Here is an 18,780-nt window from a genome sequence, read left to right as displayed (position 1 = left end):
GCCCTTCAAGCCAGCCAATCATCGCACACGGATGTATTTCGCGCATGCACATGAGCGAGAGGTGATGACGTCAGAGTTTGGCGCGAGTTAGTAGTTACACATTGAAGAGTGAGCAGACACACGGCTGCGGTACACACAAACTTTTAGCAAACAAACATTTTTAAATTGCACTAACACAAGAAAAGTATGACAGAAAGGTTTGCCCTTGTTAGCTGGGCGATGGGACCCGACAAGAACACAACCAGCATCATTCCAACCAGCTGGATACTTGATTTTGACGGTGATACTGACAGGTGAGTTTGAAACTATATGACCAATGACAAAATACTCCCATACTAATTCATTCTGATGAATTGAAAAAGGTGGACCCTGGTGTAAACAAGTGTAATGCTTTATCAGTGTGTCGTCCACAGTAACAGTCTTTGTATTGAGTTGGGTTAGCTTTCATGTGAAATGTACCCATTCTGAAAACTGTTAATAAATACGTCTTCAATCAATCAAACCTATTGGGAGAAATACAACATTGTGCAAACACAGGAGCGAGATTTGTGAACTGTTGATAACAAAAGGTTATCCAATGGAATACAACCACCCTAAGGGCTACTATCTGTACCAAGTAGACCTACACATGCACATGTAAACAGAGCTGCTACCTTTAAACACGTCTGAGTTTTTCTGTATCTACTATTAAAATATTCATGAGGGAAAAAAAAAGCTGCTATCTGTACCAAAATGGTTGCAAAAAAATTGCTATTTGTTTCAAAAAAGCTTTATACCCTATAATATGTATATAATGATGCAATGTGACATGGCTCTGGTTACACAATGCTGTACCCGCTCCAACTGTATGTACTTTCCCCATTTTCAACTGTTTTTTTTTATTGTACTTTGGCAATGTAAACGTATGTTTTCTCATGCCAATAAAGCTCATTTGAATTGAAATTGACAGGACCTATCTTGTGGAGTGCCGTACGCCAGGCCGCAAGAAACCTCCTAATGGATGGCCGGTCGAGAGGGCTGATATTCTTAAATTAGCAGGCAAGTCGGTCTTTACACACACTCACACAAAATATACATTTGAAAACTTTAAATGGGACATTCTGCATAATGAGTACTTTTACTTTTGTTACTGTACATTTTTGATGCCAATACCTTTGTACTTTTACTCAAGTATATTTAGAATTCCAGACTTACAGAGTATTTCTACATATTAATACTTTTATTAAAGTTAAAAAAAGAGTACTTTTTCCACCACTGCATATTTGCACAATGGTGTTGATTATTAATCTATCCTAATCTATATTTAATGCAGAAAAAGAGGCTACGCTCAAAGCTGCTGAACGGGAACTCTACCCAGTTGACGTTCCAAATCCTGGCAAGAGGGTGAGGAAAGCAAAAAACCTGGACTTTGATGGAGAAGATTCCAATAATGGTGACAAAGAGTCTGGCTCTGGAAATCCCAAACTGGTAATTAAACAGCAGAGATTGATAGCATTATATTAGGCATACTTTGTGTATAGGATTATCATTGATTAAATAATAAAAAATAACATCTTTGCCCTACAGAAAAAGGCCAAAGTTGCTGCGCAAAGACAGGCGGAGGAGGAAATCTTGTCTGAGGACAGTCTGTTCAGCCCCGGTTCAGAAGAACTGTCAGTGTCAAGCCAAGAAAACACCAGAGACCTGCAAGGCCAGATCAAGGCCTTACAGAGAGAGAACGCCAAACTAAGAAGCATGGTAGTTAAAGGCAAGTATCTAGTATTAATTTATGTAATCAAATATTACTGTATATGGAATGGTTTTAATCCATTTAGACCTGAGTGATTCTAAAACTCACAACACATGTTGTGAGCTTGTAGATCTGCTATTTAAGACATGTAGCTCAGTGAAAATCAGGCCTGCTAAGATACATTTTAGTCAACTTAATTAACTGTAGATTTAGTAGACTAAAACTGTATGATATTTAGTCAACTAATACTAGACAAACACAATTTCAGATTACTAAAATGAGACTACAATTAAATGTTTTACTCAAAACATGACAAAAATAAATCAATATTTGCTTTCAAAATGGGGTCAGTGTCTGTCCTATCGCTTAATTGTTCCTGTTCTGATGTGTTGTGATGTTTGCTGTCTGTATAATTTTGTAGCATGTTTTTTCTCAGAAATTCCTGCTTTGTTCGTTGATGTGAGGAAGCTCATATCCATCAACAAAGATGTTGATGGAACAGAGCATCTTTCTGCATCACACGGAAGAAGAAGATCAACCAAAGAGGACATCCCTGATGCTGAGAGTGATGGCCCAGGTGAACTGATCCACACACCAAGCAGACCTTCACAAGTAAGTATTAATTGTTTTTTCTTTGTTTTTGGCCTTGTTTGCATTCTATTGCTTGTGGTGATTTTCCTTGTATCTTTTTTTGCTCATTTATTTTGTTTACATAAGGTGAAAATCGGGAAGGCTGGAACAGTCACCATCTCCGCGCATTGTTGGGAGACGGAAAAATCTTCAACCACCGCCAATGGGATGGCACGAGTCCTACTACTGGGGCTTTTCGAGGTGGATGTCCTCCTCATATCAAATTTGAAAGGAGGGGCCAGCAAGGTGGATCCCTTGGCTGAGCGTCGGCAGCCTCTCGACCCAGTTAAAGTTCAGGCTTTACTCGGTAAATAGTTCTCAGAGCTGGTGCTTTCCAAATTTGATTGCATCCCTGCCAGGTGGGGGGATATTTTTGAGGGAACTAGTGTGTGTGTGGGGGGGGGGGGGGGCAGAGGTGAGGGAGATTTGAGGAGGGGGAGACTGTAATCATTGTTGTTCTGTTCTACAGATGCTGTTCTAAACCAGTTTCCGACGGCCAAGGAAGGTGATGTGAAAAAGTCGATCATGCAGAATCTGCGAGCTTAGGCACCAGGTGAAGCAAAAGAGTGTGACGTTATAAGATAAGTCACTTGTTTAATTTTTATTTTGTTCCGCACCAAGTTTAAATCGGTGAAGTACCAAGATGGACTGTTAACCTAGAAAAAGGACTGTTCTTTTTGCAATTTATTTCTTTGCTTTGAAAGTTTGTTTAAAAAAAAAAAAAAGGTCTTGGATGTTTTGAAAAATAAATTGTTCCTTGAAAGTGCCAATTGAAGCTACGTATTTTGTTAATATTAATTTACTTCACCACTTTTCAACCTATCTTCATATGATAGGTTCTCACTAATAATCATGATAAAATGGGACAATTTTTTTCTACTCAGTCTGTGTCTCATAGGAGGGCTGTGGGCAGTTTAGAAACCGTCCTCCAGTGACATCATTAGGCAGATGTTTTTACAAAAATGTTTAGATGGCTTCCATTTTCGCATTGCAACTTATCAGGACTAGAAAGCCTGCAGTTTATATTAGCTTGTATTCCCCATCGATGATGTCACTGTGACTGGAGGACGGTTTCTGAACTGCCCACAGCCCTCCTATGAGACAGACAGAGTAGAAAAGAATTATGCAATTTCTTTCATGATTATTAGTGAGGACCTATTATATGAAGATAGGTTGAAAAGTGGTGAAGTGGTCCTTTTAATGGATAAGTTCATCCAACATTGGGGTCAGTCTGGAATCTTGAAATCTTGTGACTTGCTTCGTATATACTTACATTATACTACATAATAATTACTACTAGACAATATTGGACAGTTTGGGCTGGGTATAATTTTAAATCTCCCGATATCTGTACTACCGGTAATTCGATACCTTGTTCGAAACAAACAAAACATCTAAGACGATGCCCCCAAAAAGAGAGAACTTATCCATTATCAATTCAGGATTTTTTTTTGCATCTCACATCTGCAGTTATTTATTTTTTGTGCATTTTGTTTAAAGATATTTTATTTATAATGTATTTATATTTTATTTATAACTGCACTGCTGAACGTTTGAAATGGACATTGGTCATTGACATTGCTTTAATTTATATTTTGTATTTTTCTTAAAAGAAAATAAAGGTGGCTTTTGATAGATTACCCATTAGTCTGTCTTAGTATGAAGTATAAATGTTTGCTTTGTATGTGCATGTTCTCATATATGTATACATATATTTTGCATACATTTTAGAATATATGTATATATATATATTTCAAATGTTTACATATTATATATTATACCATATATTGCAGGTATATATACGTGTATATTTCCATATAAAACTACATATATATAATATATATTCTACCATATATGTTAAACATATATCTCCATATATTTAATGTGTGTTTCCATATAATATTGCATATATTTATAATATATTCTACCATATATGTCCATATAATATTGCATATATTTAAAATATATAATGTAGGCTTCCATATAATATTGCATATATTTAAAATATATTCTACCATATATATCCATATATATAATGTAGGTTTCCATATAATATTGCATATATTTAAAATATATTCTACCATATATTAAACATATATATCTCCATATATATAATGTAGGTTTTCATATAATATTGCATATATTTAACATATATTCTACCATATATTGAACATACATGTGACACTATATCTTTACATATATTTACCCATACATTTGACCATATAAATCGCAATACATTGTTTTATATTTATCAATATAAATTTGCATATATTTTGGGATATATAATGTAGGTTTTCATATAATATTGCATATATTTAACATATATTCTACCATATATTGAACATACATGTGACACTATATCTTTACATATATCTACCAATACATTTGACCATATAAATCGCAATACATTGTTTTATATGTGTCAATATAAATTTGCATATATTTTGGGATATATAAACTCATATATTATATATTCATGTTCAATATATTGCAATATATGTAAAACGGCAATAATTGGTGTATTTTGCAATATATTGCAATATATTACATGCATATATAATATATTGTATAATATATGTGTCATCAATATATTATTCCATGTATTTGCAATATATAATATATTGGAAAATGTATTGGACAAATAATATATTACAATATATTACAATATATTTCAAATAATATATTGGTACATATATTTTCCTTTCGTAAGGGAGATACTCCCAGGGCAATAGCATGAACACAAAGAGCCATTTAGATTAAAAACATTAGACCATCAACAGTTCAACACCCATTAAGGGCTGTAGATCCCTTCAAAGGTGATCACACCTTAACATCTGACCTCCAGTAACCTCAGAGGTTAATAGATTTAGCCTCATTGACTAGAAACCTTTAGTAATTAGCCTACAGTAAAACTAAACGTATCTTAGCAACATAGGCTTATATTAGGGTTACTTGTAGTAGCAAATTCTTGATTTAAACAGTCTTTGAACACACCATTGAACTCTAGGCTACTTAAACTATAGCTAGTCTTAGCCAAACAAAAATGAACACAAATGAACACTGGCATAAAAGGGACTAAAACACAATTGCCCAGACTCTTCTTCAACAACCTCCCAGGGAAGCCACGTATGTGTCTTAACCGGCAACGCATGTCGGGAGCCACGGGTGAGTCTTAACCAGTGTTGGGTAATGCACATTACGTAGCGCAATATATTACGTAATATATTACCGAAATGCGGTAATGCGTAATATAATATAATTATTACTTACCACAAAATCAGTAATATATTATCAAAATCATTCTGCATTACTGCATTACTTTCTGCATTACTTTCTGTCTGTCTGTCTCACTGTCTGTCTGTCTCGTTCCCCGTGACTCTGTCTTGTGACATTATGTGACAACTGCAGAAGTTAAATAATTACTTATTTTGTATAATTTGTCATTCAATTATTTATTGGCTTCCGTGAATTCAAGGAATGCATTTAACTCCTGTGTTAACTGTCCATTAGCTGAGTAGGATTGGGTAGGTCTACTCTGCGCAATATATAATTCATAATAATTATACTAAATATTTAATTGTTCAAATTGAGCATTTAAAAAAAGTAATATGTAATATGTAGGCCTAATAGTAATATTAATGTATTACTACAGTAATATGTAATACAATATATGTATAACACTGGTCTTAACCAGCCACGCATGTGTCAGACTGTTGAATGTCGGACCAACGTATGCCCCCCCCCCCCTTACAAGGACTTACTGTCCTAACATAAAAAGATGAAATGTGGACATTGAAGGTTTCTGTGCCTGACAATGCAGATATGTAAACACATATCTGCATACTGTACATGAATAGGATTTGGCAGGAAACAACAACTAACCAATACGAGGAATTCATCGATCCATTTTCCAACATCCTCCGTCTTGAGCTCCCCCAGCCAGGGTGGTGAGTTTACAGGTGTGAGAGTCACATTAGATGATGATGATGATGATGATGATGGGTGGAGGATTACAAAGGGAACACACATCCACTGGGAAAGGCAACATACAACAGAACAAGGAAATAGGTCAACAGAAACCGCCAGTGAAGAAGTACTAATGCTATCAGGGATGGGGGGGATGGAGATTGCATTAACCCTTCCATTGTGTTAGGGTCATTTTTGACCCGTTTTCAAGTTTACATGCGTAAGAAATAGTCTTTACATTTATTTTTTTGGAACAAGGCTTCATGATATCCTCAGAAACAGCTGTTTTAACGCAACAAAACAAAAATCTAAATGGAAACTGAGCAAGCTTGACATGTTTCCGTGCAGGATGAACAAGTGAATAGAAAAAAATCACACCCGTGTGAAGTGAGGGGCACTCTTATCATCTTACAACATGGAGGACAAAACAAACATTAAATTCTGTCCATTGTCAATAGCGTTTGTTTAACCCTATCCCAGATTACCACGTGATAACGCGTCAAGTGATTAATTAGGTGTCTCTGACTACGACGTGATTTCGCGTCGTTCTCGTTTTTTACTAATATGTTTATATTAATTCGGTCCACACCTCTGTATAGAGTATTGAGCATACATCTCAACTACATTACCCAGAATTCCCGTGTCACGTGACACATGTGTACATTTTGCCATTGGAAGCTGATCCAACCCCCCCAGTAAACAGTGGGAGCAGAGGGAGTCTTCATACTTTTCTGTTTAGCCGGATATGCCGTCTCTCCCGAGCGATTTTCTAGCAGTAACAAAACAAAAAAAGGTTGAAAGCAGTAATATTTATTTGAGCGAGTTTTGTGGTAGTAGTATTGATCCATACGCGTCCATCCATACGAGGGGTGGTGTCGATCGGTTGGTCGGTTGGATGTGGAGGACAGAAAGAAGCAAAGCCAATTCTTGCCACGATAAATGTGCAGTACAATTATTTTATATTGTAGCGTGCCTTATAGGCGATCTGATCTGAATGTTCACTCCTTTTATTTACTGTCTACAAAGACGGAGAACAAACATGCATCGTTTACTGAAGCAACGTGTGGTTATGATGACCTTGCTACAAGCGATCGGAGGGGGGACGGGGAGTGAAGCTAACAGTAGCGTATTTATATAATATCTGTATGACGTTTCATTGACGTATGAGCTTGCATGATAATCGCATTCATGTACATCATGATTGTACATTGTTTAGCGTGTCACTGTGTGATGATGATGACGATGATGTCAGATAGCCTACGTTCCTATAGGGAAAGGATAAGCCACGGTACAATAAATTAATTTGATCGCTAGCAGCAGGGTAAAAAATGCCAATGAAGAATTGCCGATTGGCTACAATTGGTATGTGATTGGCAAAATGTGTATGCATTAGGTTTCACAAGGAATGTAATAGTAAATGGTTATTTATTTTTTATATATTTAGAACTGGCATCAGATGAGGATGAAGACTGCGATGGAGACTTTCTGCCACACACACACGTCAAGAACAACGGCAGTGGTTGGGGAGGAGTAACTGTTTTGTTATTTTGTATTTATTTTCTGTAATATTTATTATAATTCTATTATGTTAGTAGTCATAACAAATAAAAGGGACGATTTTCAAATGAGAGTTACCTGTCATGGCTATTTGTTCACTATTGTGAGGTTTATTGTATATGACTAAGCAAGTTTCAACTGTGATTTACTCTGTAACGGTAGATGGTAAGAACTTTTTTTAATAATACAGTATACATTCAAGTTGATACATATCATGGGCACCAAGTCATATCAAAACAATGTCCTTGGATGTGTTTTTTGTTTCTTCATAACAGGTTTTTGAGATACATGCATGAATAGACAAGGTACTGGTAAGACTATGTAAACATGGTATATATCAAAATGTGCGTTAGAATGTCTAATTTTATCCAAAACAAATTTTGAGCTTCTATCATGTTCCAATTCAGAGCTATGGGGAGTTTTAGCTGGATTGGTCAGATTGGTCATGACTGACCATGCTATTTATAGATGGCAAAATATCTACAGTGGTACATGTGAGAAACGTTTTTTTTTTTTTTATTGAACTAGACAACTCACCCTTTAAAATGAGATATTGCATGGGTATGTACGCCCAGCAGAAAAAAAGTTATTTGGAAAATAAAACTTCAACCGGGCATAACTTTTTTTGTTGTCCTAGAAACACTACCCAGTGTAAATGCAGGCTCTTTTAAATGGTTTCCAACACAAAAACTAAACATTTTATCAACTCAGTTCATTTTTTGGGAGCAGACAAGTCAAGCTTTCTCTGAAGGTCTTTCGTTGTCGCACATTCACAACAGAGAATTTTCAATAAATCATTCAAAAACGCCATTCTGCCATACAGAACCCTATCTACTACATTGAAATCCCTTGAATCTGGCAAAGAGTTAAGGAAAAACAAACATTAAGCCTGTATATGGGCCATTCTACCGATTCGGTTCAAATTGCAGTCCCACAATGAAAAACACATATTAAAAAACAATTTAGTATTCAGACTAACCCTTTCCTAAAAATGTTTTGAATACACCCATTTGATTTATTTTATAGGGAAGTTGAAATAATGACATTGATTTTGTAGATTTCTTTTAAATTAAAAAACTTTATATAAAAAATGCTGTCCCATATTTTCATGTCACTACCAAAACAGAACGAGTTTAAGTCCATAGATGGAGCCTGGTTTAAGCCACACCCCCACACTCTTCACCAAGAAGAGAAAAACACAAATACAAAGTATGTCATGACATGCTTTTTAGGACCCTTATGGTGTATAGTTAAGATGTCTTCTTGTTGCCCAGGTCAAATAATGTCACAAGGGGTTCATCTTAACCCAATCTGACACCTACCCCCAAAACTAACCATAAGATGGATATAATAGAAATACCATAACTCTTGAAGTAAACAACATAAAAAGACAAATGGCCATATTTTCTATATAATTTGGACCCAAGGAATTCAAGATTCAAGCACATCTGGACTCTATTTCAGGACAGAAACGGCAAAAATGTGTTTCTAGTTTGGATTTTTGTCATCCAATATACTCCATAAGACCTCTAATAATAATTAGGTCTACAGTAGGTCTAAGTCAATTTATTCTGACCCCTCCCCGAAATGGCCTAGCCCCCTTATCCATAATTTATGTGGATAATAAATATGGACTTAGACTGTTATTCGTCTCAACTGCTCATATTTTGATGATCCTAAGAAAATAAATAGTCCAAAGCAGGCCTGGAATTTCATTCTTTTAGGGGCAAGGCCACTTGGCCTTTAGTATGGTCAACTTTTTGAGGGCACAAGGCCAAGTGCCAGGGCATGAAGGCCATCAATTAAGTCCCCGGTCATAATTATTTTAGCTTAAAGGTTAAGGATGATTACATATTTTTATTTCAAGGCGAACATTGGTTCAGAACAGTGCTTCTTAAATAAATAATCACAGCTTTAAATAACAAAATATAAGTAGCTACTGTTGTAAAATATTGTAAACATGTTTTGGGGTCCCAGGCCAGAGATGAAAATCATAATGAAATGGCCTAGGACCCTGTCAGGCTGTCACCCTGGGCTAATATATATACATTTAATTTGGGGGTCCTTGCAATTTAAATGACTGAGGATCATTGATTGATTGATTGAAATATGTATTAACAGTTTGCAGAATTACAGTACATTTCAAGCACAAACTCAATACAAAGACAGCCTACATAACTTTTGAATAAGGGCTTGGTTTAGAAAAGCCTATATTTTGTGCTAAACTAATATATTGAATAACATGGCATTGTAGAGAGGTTAGTGACAGAAAAGATAATTTCTCCATTGTGGGGCTGCACCGCTGCAGGACTGACTCGGAGGACTCTGGAGATACAGTAAGTCAACACAAAGTGAAAGTGCAGCTTCAGAACAGTTTTTTGTTCTTACCTGGAGACAGTGTGTGCTGTGTACAACAGTACAGGGGAACAATTGTTTAATTATATCCATGGTATTTTTCTGTCGCTATCCATAATGCGACGCAAAAGTACATTTATGTTTGTTTTGGTGGGCTAGATAGATACGGTAGATCATCTCTCCTCCTTGTATGGACAGCCACGCTGTTTCGCATTAGACAAAAGTAATCAGCTGGACCATGTCCGACCAACGTTAATGCATGTGACGTAGGACCGCCACACTGTCGCAACTGTAGAAAATATTATTTTGTTTTGAGTGATAGTTGCAGTTTGACCGGATAGCTAGATTAGCTACACTAGTAGGCTGTGTGTGGGCTAAATGCCCTCTGTTTACTCTGTCAGTGCGTGTGTGTGTGTGTGTGTGTGTGTGTGTGTGTGTGTGTGTGTGTGTGTGCGTGCGTGTGTCATGACGACTAGCGGCAGCGGGGGACGGGGTAGTTATTAAGGCAAAGTACCGCAAAATAATCAAACCACTTGGCAAATTGCAACACAACTACAACACAGATTTGTTCTGCGCGGGATGTGAGGGGAGCATTGGTTACCGTAATGACTGGAAAATTGCGCAGAGGAAAAAGCGGTAAAATGAACTTCTGTGGGTGCCGGTCGGGGCACCACGGCCACTGTGGCCGTATGGGCATATACCTTTTCGAGGGGCACACGGCCAAAGAGAGGGGCAACGACGGCCATGGCCGCCATGAAATTCCTGCCCTGGTCCAAAGTGTGTGTGTTACTGTACTGTATCTATAGAACACTATATATAGCATCTCAACTCAACTCAATTCAACTCAACACAAAATTACCAGGTCACCCAAAGTGCTGTACAGGTTGAAATACAATTGAAATGGAAACAAAAACCAAAAAATTAGCACCTATAGAGGATGATCATTGACTACCAGGCTCAGCTGTCGCTAAAGACCACACAGAAGGAATTTGTCTTTATTACAGATTGACAAATATCCATTGACTGGGAGCTCTGATGTGTAGGAGGCTAGGGGCAAGCTATTTCACAGCCTGGGGGTCTTAGGCTCTGGAACAGCTTGCCCCCAGTGGGATACGGTTGCTGCAAAGGCTCGGTAGATGCAGTACAGTGGTCTACATATGCACTACAGTTATCTATAGATATAGTGCAGTACAGACAAATGCACTAGAGTGGTCTACAGATACTGTATAGTGCAGTGGTCTACAGATGCAGTAGTGTGTAGACCACTGAACTACATCTGTAGACCATGCACTGACATGATCTGCAGAACACTGCAGTGCATCTGTAGACCACTGTAATGCATATTGACCACTGTACTATATAGATAACTGTAGTACAGTATAGTCAGTACATCTGTAGACCAAATTACGGCATCTACCGATCCTTTGCAGTGACTGCAGCCCACGGGGGGAAAGCTGTTCCAGAGCTTCAGTCCCCCAGGTCGTGAAATCGCTTGCCCCTAGCCTACACATCAGAAGTCAATGGATATTTGTCAATCTGTATTAAAGACTATTTATTTCTGTGTGGTCTTTAGCGACAGCTGAGCCTGGCAGTCCATGATATTCCGGCTTTACAGATGCTAATGTTTTGTTTTTGTTTCTATTTCAATTGTATTTGAACCTGTACAGCACTTTGGGTGACCTGGTCATTTAAATACTTATTCAGATGCAGTCTATAGATACATTACAGTGTATTGGCCAATGTATGGGGTCTATAGATGCATTAGTAGTATTTACCCCCCTTCCCGAACAAGATGGCATGACAAGGTTGGTCCCATTGGAAACCTAACGTCTAGAATCAAATGGTATCTCTATCTTTGGTCTATCTCTAAATTTGAGCGCACCACAGTTAGCGGCGGCCTTTAGGGAATTGGCGCCCTAGGCTGCATCCCACAGATCCGCCCTTCCCGACGGGAGCGGGAAACAAACCGAACCAGCAAGGATGTCCATTTAGTGGTAAACACACGAAGGCCATGGAAAAGACAGGCAGTCAGCACAGCCGTGCGTAATGAAATGAACGCCGTAAACCACACACACACACACACACACACACACACACACACACACTGGTGCCCGCTGACAAGCCCACTTGAGGCCCATATAGTTCAGCCCACCTTGAAACCATAAGGGACCCATGTCAGCCCCACATAAATTGCCAAGGTGGGGCCCACCTAGGACCCAGGTAGAACCCACTTAAAGCCCACATGGGCTAGCCCAGTTAGGACCCACTTGGGTCCCACATAAAATTGCCAAGGTGGGACCCACCTAGGACCCAGGTAGAACCCACTTAAAGCCCACACGGGCAACCCAGGTGAGAACCATCTGGTGCCCGCTGACATTTCCATGTGGGTCCCATATAGTTATCCCACCTGGCTCCCACATAGGCAGCCCACCTCTAAACCATTATGGGACCCACGTCGGCGTGCTGGCTGGGATAACTCACATTAAGCTACTGAATTGGCAGGGTTATCATACCACAATACTGTATAAACTATGTAGGAAAGAGATACCAAAAATGTACAGTCACCTTAGGTGGTACCTTTTTCTGAAAATATCAGTATTGGCCCCCGGACTATATTAGTAAATAACGGAACATGCTAGAAACATAATTCTATTTTCTGTGTAGAGAAGAGAAGAGAAGAGAAGAGAAGAGAAGAGAAGAGAAGAGAGGAGAAGAGAAGAATCATCAAAATAGGAGATCCAGTGCATGATCTTTCCCAGCCAGGGCACCTCAACATATGTATTTCCAAGGTCGGGAATCAAACCCAAGACGCTCTGCTTCCCAGCCAGGCTCTCTACCCATTCAGCTATGCCACCCCTGACATTCATGTCTGCTCTCACCAGACTGATGAAGATGAACACCAGCTGGATGACATCGGTGTAGGCCACTGAGTACAGGCCTCCCAGCAGTGTGTAGGTGATGGCAACACCTGCAGACAGGACGATGGCGTAGGACGAATGAAGATCAAGAATCACACTGACTGTCCCACCTGCAGAAACACACAATACACACAATGCACACGTGTCTATAAGCCAATTGAACCCTATAGTGTCCCTACCAGGGGTGAGCTGGCGGTAGGGCTGACGGTAGTTCAAAGTCTACTGTAGGTGTCAGTCAGATGTTCTGTCTGAATAAGTCAAATGAGTTGCATAACAGTGGCTGATGGATTCATGAGATTACGTTTGCAAGGTAAATGCATACTTTATTCTTTCTGTGCTGCTAGCTGTTAGCATAAGTATAGTTAACCTGAGCCAAAAAAAGAAAGGAAAAAAATAAATTGACTTATAGACTTCAAATCAGGTGTGTGGGATGAAAACTATCCCCTCGTAATAGTGTGCCCAGTGTGGTTACACAACCAGGGCTAAAACCTTTACACATCCACACAGTGGAAAGCCAATTAAGATGTCGGGATGTTATTACCTGTAGCACCACTAATGTTGTATACCTTATCAAATGCCCTTGTGGCCTTGGGTATGTGGGCAAAACCAATAGAGCCCTGCACACCCGTCTGGTATCTCTCGGGCAGAGACGATGTACTCCGGACCAATTATGTCCGGAGCGATATGCGGCTGTATGGGGCCGCTAGAGACAGGATCAACGCGAGACTTATGACATATTGAAGCTGTGCCACAGCGCAAATGTAAACTCAACCTAACAAAGACTACTACTCGAAATTATTAGGAGATATCAGATTTTTGTCCTGCTGCTTCCGCGTTCATTGTTTCTGCTTGAGAGCCCAGATGCAGGCAGGAGGAGGGAACTTGTGAACTCAATACTGCCGCAATCTGGCAGAGTCAGGTTACCCGGATCAGCGAGCACCGGTCTAATATCAGATGCGGGGATGAAAGAAATCCCGTAGCCATGCACTTTAAACAGGCTGGCCACAGCATCAGTGCTCTGAGATATGTCGGTATTGAAAAGGTGGAGAAGCCCCCTAGAGGAGAGAATCTAGAACGCCGCCTCTTGCAAAGAGAAATGTGAGGCTGAGGCTGTGTTCCGCTCTGTTGTCAATAAATTGTTTTGGGAGCTTTTAAAATGGTGTGCGGATCCCCCCTTCCTTTCGTACGTATATATACGGACATGGGAGAGAAAGAATTAAACACTAAAACTAAAGTTTGCCCATTATGCAAGTAAATAAAACTTATTTTGATATACAGTATATTGTGGGTTAATATTAGCTCTGGTCCATAGGCCTAATGCCCTTTGCTGCCGTTGCATTAAGGCTCTGCCACTCTTTGCTCTGTGCCCTCGCATGAAATGCAGACCAGCCTCTTGTCTGTAGCGGAAATATAAAAAATGCTTTACCTACTCACCAATACAAAGGTGGCTTGTGTAATTAGAAAGCCTACTTTCCTTAGTGGACACACTCTGAGCCCCCCACCACACGGAAAAATATTACTTTTTGGCCAGAAATGGATTGTCCCTGGAGGACCTGATGTTGATAAGCAGAGCTATAAAGTATGACTGACCCAAGGCAGCCAGGGTGCACGCCACCCACAGAATGTCACTGAGCAGACTGGGAAGCAGAAGGGCTGTGGTGAATGTGTTGCCGTAGCGTTGCTGAAATGGATCCATCATCGTCACGTAGCGCTTCGACCTCATTTGTTTAGCAAAGAACAAGCCTCCTGTTGGGACAAAACAGGAAGGTGATGCATTAGAACACGGGTTCACAACCTGGGGATCGATGAATAATGTGGAACATTGTTTTCTCACTCAACAGTAAAAGTACGTAATTCTAATGCCATGATTAAGAGTGAGTTATTTTCACATCTGCATTCTGGTAAAACATATTCAGTCAAAGGTAGGATTTCATGCAAAACCAAATATTGTTTTCGGTGCATGAATCAGTGCTATTGAACACCCTTTACGTTTGTGTGTTGATAAAAAAAAATATTGAACCAATGAAAAGTATTAAAAAGCACTTCGGACAAAACCTCTTAACTCCATTGGCCCCTCAAACTGTCTTCTAAAACAGCTAACTCCACAACCTCTCCCCCTCTCATGGAAGAACACAATTAAGGCACTTTAAAATGCCAACAGCCAGCATGGCAGCTGCGCATCCGACACAGGAATTGCAAAACATCTCAAATTGGCTCGAGTCGTCACAATTAACTTTAAATGTAAAAAAACAGTTTCAATGTGTATCTCAATACGTAACAGGCTTTCTGCGGATACCTTTGAGGTACGCATCAAAAATGAAACTCTTGTTGACATGAGTGAAGTAAAAAATAATTATCTTGGATAAAAAACAAAAATTTGAAAAACAGGTAAAGCAGATATGCAAGAAGGTTAAACCAAATTTAAATTGTTTTTGTCATACTAAAACTGTACAGCTGTACATGCATGCTATGAATAACATCAATATACAAACAGGCTATAAAATCATGGATCAAAAACCGATGAGATGGCATCTTTGGGGATTTATAAAAAACACAACCTTTTTACGTTTGAAATGTTTGTGTTTTTTTTTTACTATCACATTGTTTTTTAAATGTTTACATGGTCCCCATGTTTCACCTTTGTTCTCTGGACTGGTTGACAGTAGGGATGCACGATATAATTGGTAGCATAATCGGAATCAGCCATATCGGAACGGTCTTAAAATAATACAATTATTTAATCAGTTTTCAGCAAAAAAAATATAAAATGAAAAATGTAAAAAATCATCATTGAGTTTAATATAAATCAAAAGTTTCTAGTGCCTCTAGTCTACAACAAAAGCCAAATCAAATACATTTACATTTTTCTACATTTAATTTGTGTACTCATCTCATTCAGTAGTCATTCAGGTGTGAAAACAGACACTTGGAAAAGAGTATAGGCTATTTATTGATTGATTGAATACTTTATTAACAGGCTTTGGGCCAAGCCCCTATAGAGCGTCGCAGTCCCGCCCCCTACCAGGGCCCAGGAAATTATTCTCCGTTCATTTTCCTCATAGACATTTCAAAACGTATTTATTTAAAGACCTTTTAAGCCTCATACAAAGCCAACTCGAGTTGTGACAAATCATGACAAATAATTAGAAAGAAAAAGAAAACGGCAGGTTACAACACTTTTTTTTGTTTTTTTTTCTTCTTTGTAATTATTTGTTCGGCCCAAAATGTTGTGTTTGTTGTCATGATTTGTCACAACTCGAGTTGGCTTTGTCTGCGGCGTAAACGTCTTTAAATAAATACTTTTTGAAAAGCCTATGGAGAAAATGAACGGGGAATTCACTTCTGGGTCTCACGTCGTCATGAAAGGGGGCGGGACTGCGACGCTCTATATAGGGCCTAGGCTTGTTTCCATTGTGGTCCTCTGTATAATATCGGAATCGGTCAGAATCGGTATCGGCAGATATGACCCTGCAAATAATCGGAAGATCGGATATCGGTCATAATTTCATAATCGGGCACCCCTAGTTGACAGACTTCCGAGCTCTGGTAGAGCAACTACACAAGCCTCCACAAGTGGTAACTGTATTGTTCACAGGTGTAACAACTCATTCAGACAGTCTGCCTTCTCCGTAAAGGGAGAAAACCTATGGAACTCCTTGCCTACAGTACTAAAACTAGAGACGGACGGTAACGTGTTCCAACTCAAACTATGGTTGAAATCAAATCAACTGTGCTCACATGTTTAGTTTCTGACTGGTTATCCAGAGTGATTATGTTCATTTGTTTTGTAGGTTAATACACACACACACACACACACACACACACACACACACACACACACACACACACACACTCCTCACGTCCTGTTATCTTGTCACAACACTGAGGAAGGCCCATCGGGCTCGAAACGCGCCTTTTGTCCGTCAGAGGTAAATAAACCATGTGACATTTCTTGTGTTCCTATGTTCTCTCAGCAGTAAACAAATCAACATACAGTATAAGTGCATGCAGTGCATCTGCACATTTCTAAAGTGAAGATTTAATGAGATGCACGATATTGAAATTTTGTCCGATATCGATATCCGACAATATGCACTTATAATAAATAATAATAATAATAGCTCAAATTTATATAGCGCTTTTCTAAATACCCAAAGCGCTTTGCATACTGTAGGAACACTAGGAACTAGGGCTGACCTCGATGAGTCGAATAGTCGACTAATCGATCGGAACGGGTCTCAGTCGACTGACAATCTCTCAGTCGATGTTCACAAAAAAAAACAAAAACAGTCGGGACGATTTTTTTCTTTTGGGCCGGGTGGAAAACCCCTCCGTTATAATGGTATGCTCCCAGTCCCCGCACCGCAGCATCGGGGAACACTGGCAGCCAGAGTAAAGGCTGGGAGGGACCAAGCCGAGGGAGGCTACTGTACTCCCTGCTGGAAAAACCAGCATGTATGACCAGCATAACCAGCATACCAGCATACCAGCAAAACCAGCATATGTTGTGTTTTGGTGCTGGTATGCTGGTGACCAGCATGAGCTATGCTGGTGAAGCTGGTGAAGCTGGCCTATGATGGTCCACCAGCTAGACCAGCAAGGCTCATGCTGGTAGACCAGCATGAGCTATGCTGGTGAAGCTGGTGAAGCTGGCCTATGATGGTCCACCAGCTAGACCAGCAAGGCTCATGCTGGTAGACCAGCATGAGCTATGCTGGTGAAGCTGGTGAAGCTGGCCTATGATGGTCCACCAGCAAGGCCAGCATCACCAGCTAAGCTCATGCTGGTCTACCAGCATGAGCCTTGCTGGTCTAGCTGGTGGACCAGCATGGTCCACCAGCTAGACCATCATAGACCAGCAGGGAAATCATGCTGGTGAGCCCACCCCTGGGGGGTGTCGACCATCACCCTATGACACCAGCTATACAGCAGAGACAACACTCATCACTTCTTCAGATCAGCCACTTTGAGGACACAGACTTCAGCAAGGAGCTACCAACAATAGGTTAGTTTGTGTTTAATGGTATGGCTTACCAAATGTATACATTACTTCATCATAAAACATACCAGTATTTATTTTACTTTAAGGATCTTGCAACAATGATGTTAACAAGTGCCAATACAATGAAAAATACAAACAAACCTTATACATTTCATACTCAAACTATGCATTACTCTAATATCATATCATGTCTCATTTCAGATTAAACCACCATGCAGGCCCACTCCACCTGGCCTCATACAACAGCACCCACACAGAGATATTAATTAAAGCAAACCACTGTGTGCTATAACTTCCCTGTCTCTGTGTCTGCTTTTGGGTACTCAGCTATGACAGAACATATCAGCTATGACAGAACACTTTTCCAGTGTGTGTTGTGACAACTCATGAAAACACAATATTTTGGACCAAACAAATAATTACAAAGAAGAAAAACAACAGAAAAAGTGTTGTGGGCCGTCAGTTGCCCATGTATGACCTACAGTAGTGTGTGTGTGTGTGTGTGTGTGTGTGTGTGTGTGTGTGTGTGTGTGTGTGTGTGTGTGTGTGTGTGTGTGTGTGTGTGTGTGTGTGTGTGTGTGTGTGTGTGTGTGTGTGAGAGACGTGCATTTTTACAGTTCTGG

The 18,780-nt window shown here is 39.5% G+C and overlaps 2 protein-coding genes across 2 annotated transcripts in view; one reads left to right on the top strand and one right to left on the bottom strand.

Annotated features, from left to right (window-relative positions):
- LOC306941131 (high-affinity choline transporter 1-like) overlaps positions 1-18,780 on the bottom strand; it is a gene marked incomplete at its 5' end in the record, with an annotated part of 46,244 nt that overhangs the window by 17,065 nt on the left and 10,399 nt on the right. Inside the window, 3 exons of the mRNA XM_079526444.1 lie at positions 6,242-6,391; positions 13,117-13,265; positions 14,746-14,901. Coding sequence (XP_079382570.1) covers positions 6,242-6,391; positions 13,117-13,265; positions 14,746-14,901 — 455 coding nt within the window. The remainder of the gene's footprint in view (positions 1-6,241; positions 6,392-13,116; positions 13,266-14,745; positions 14,902-18,780) is intronic.
- LOC306941518 (uncharacterized protein) lies at positions 54-3,999 on the top strand. The gene is made up of 7 exons (XM_079527041.1): positions 54-293; positions 950-1,038; positions 1,313-1,467; positions 1,567-1,747; positions 2,166-2,341; positions 2,447-2,666; positions 2,829-3,999. Exons 1-7 carry the CDS (start codon positions 187-189, stop codon positions 2,903-2,905), a joined length of 1,005 nt encoding a protein of 334 aa, XP_079383167.1. The 5' UTR covers positions 54-186; the 3' UTR covers positions 2,906-3,999.

Source organism: Electrona antarctica, assembly GCF_951216825.1.
Source record: "Electrona antarctica genome assembly, chromosome: 17".
In the NCBI taxonomy this organism is placed as follows: Eukaryota; Metazoa; Chordata; class Actinopteri; order Myctophiformes; family Myctophidae; genus Electrona; species Electrona antarctica.
The sequence above is the reverse complement of the archived record's forward strand: the minus strand, read 5'-3'. Positions and strand labels throughout refer to the sequence as shown.

What these genes read in the sequence shown, in the direction of transcription:
- LOC306941518 (XM_079527041.1), top strand. Translation starts at nt 187, where the DNA reads ATGACAGAAAGGTTTGCCCTTGTTAGCTGGGCGATGGGACCCGACAAG. An exon ending in TGATATTCTTAAATTAGCAG is followed by an intron (nt 1,039 to 1,312) that starts GCAAGTCGGTCT and finishes TATTTAATGCAG; the next exon opens with AAAAAGAGGCTACGCTCAAA. An exon ending in AAGAAGCATGGTAGTTAAAG is followed by an intron (nt 1,748 to 2,165) that starts GCAAGTATCTAG and finishes GTTTTTTCTCAG; the next exon opens with AAATTCCTGCTTTGTTCGTT.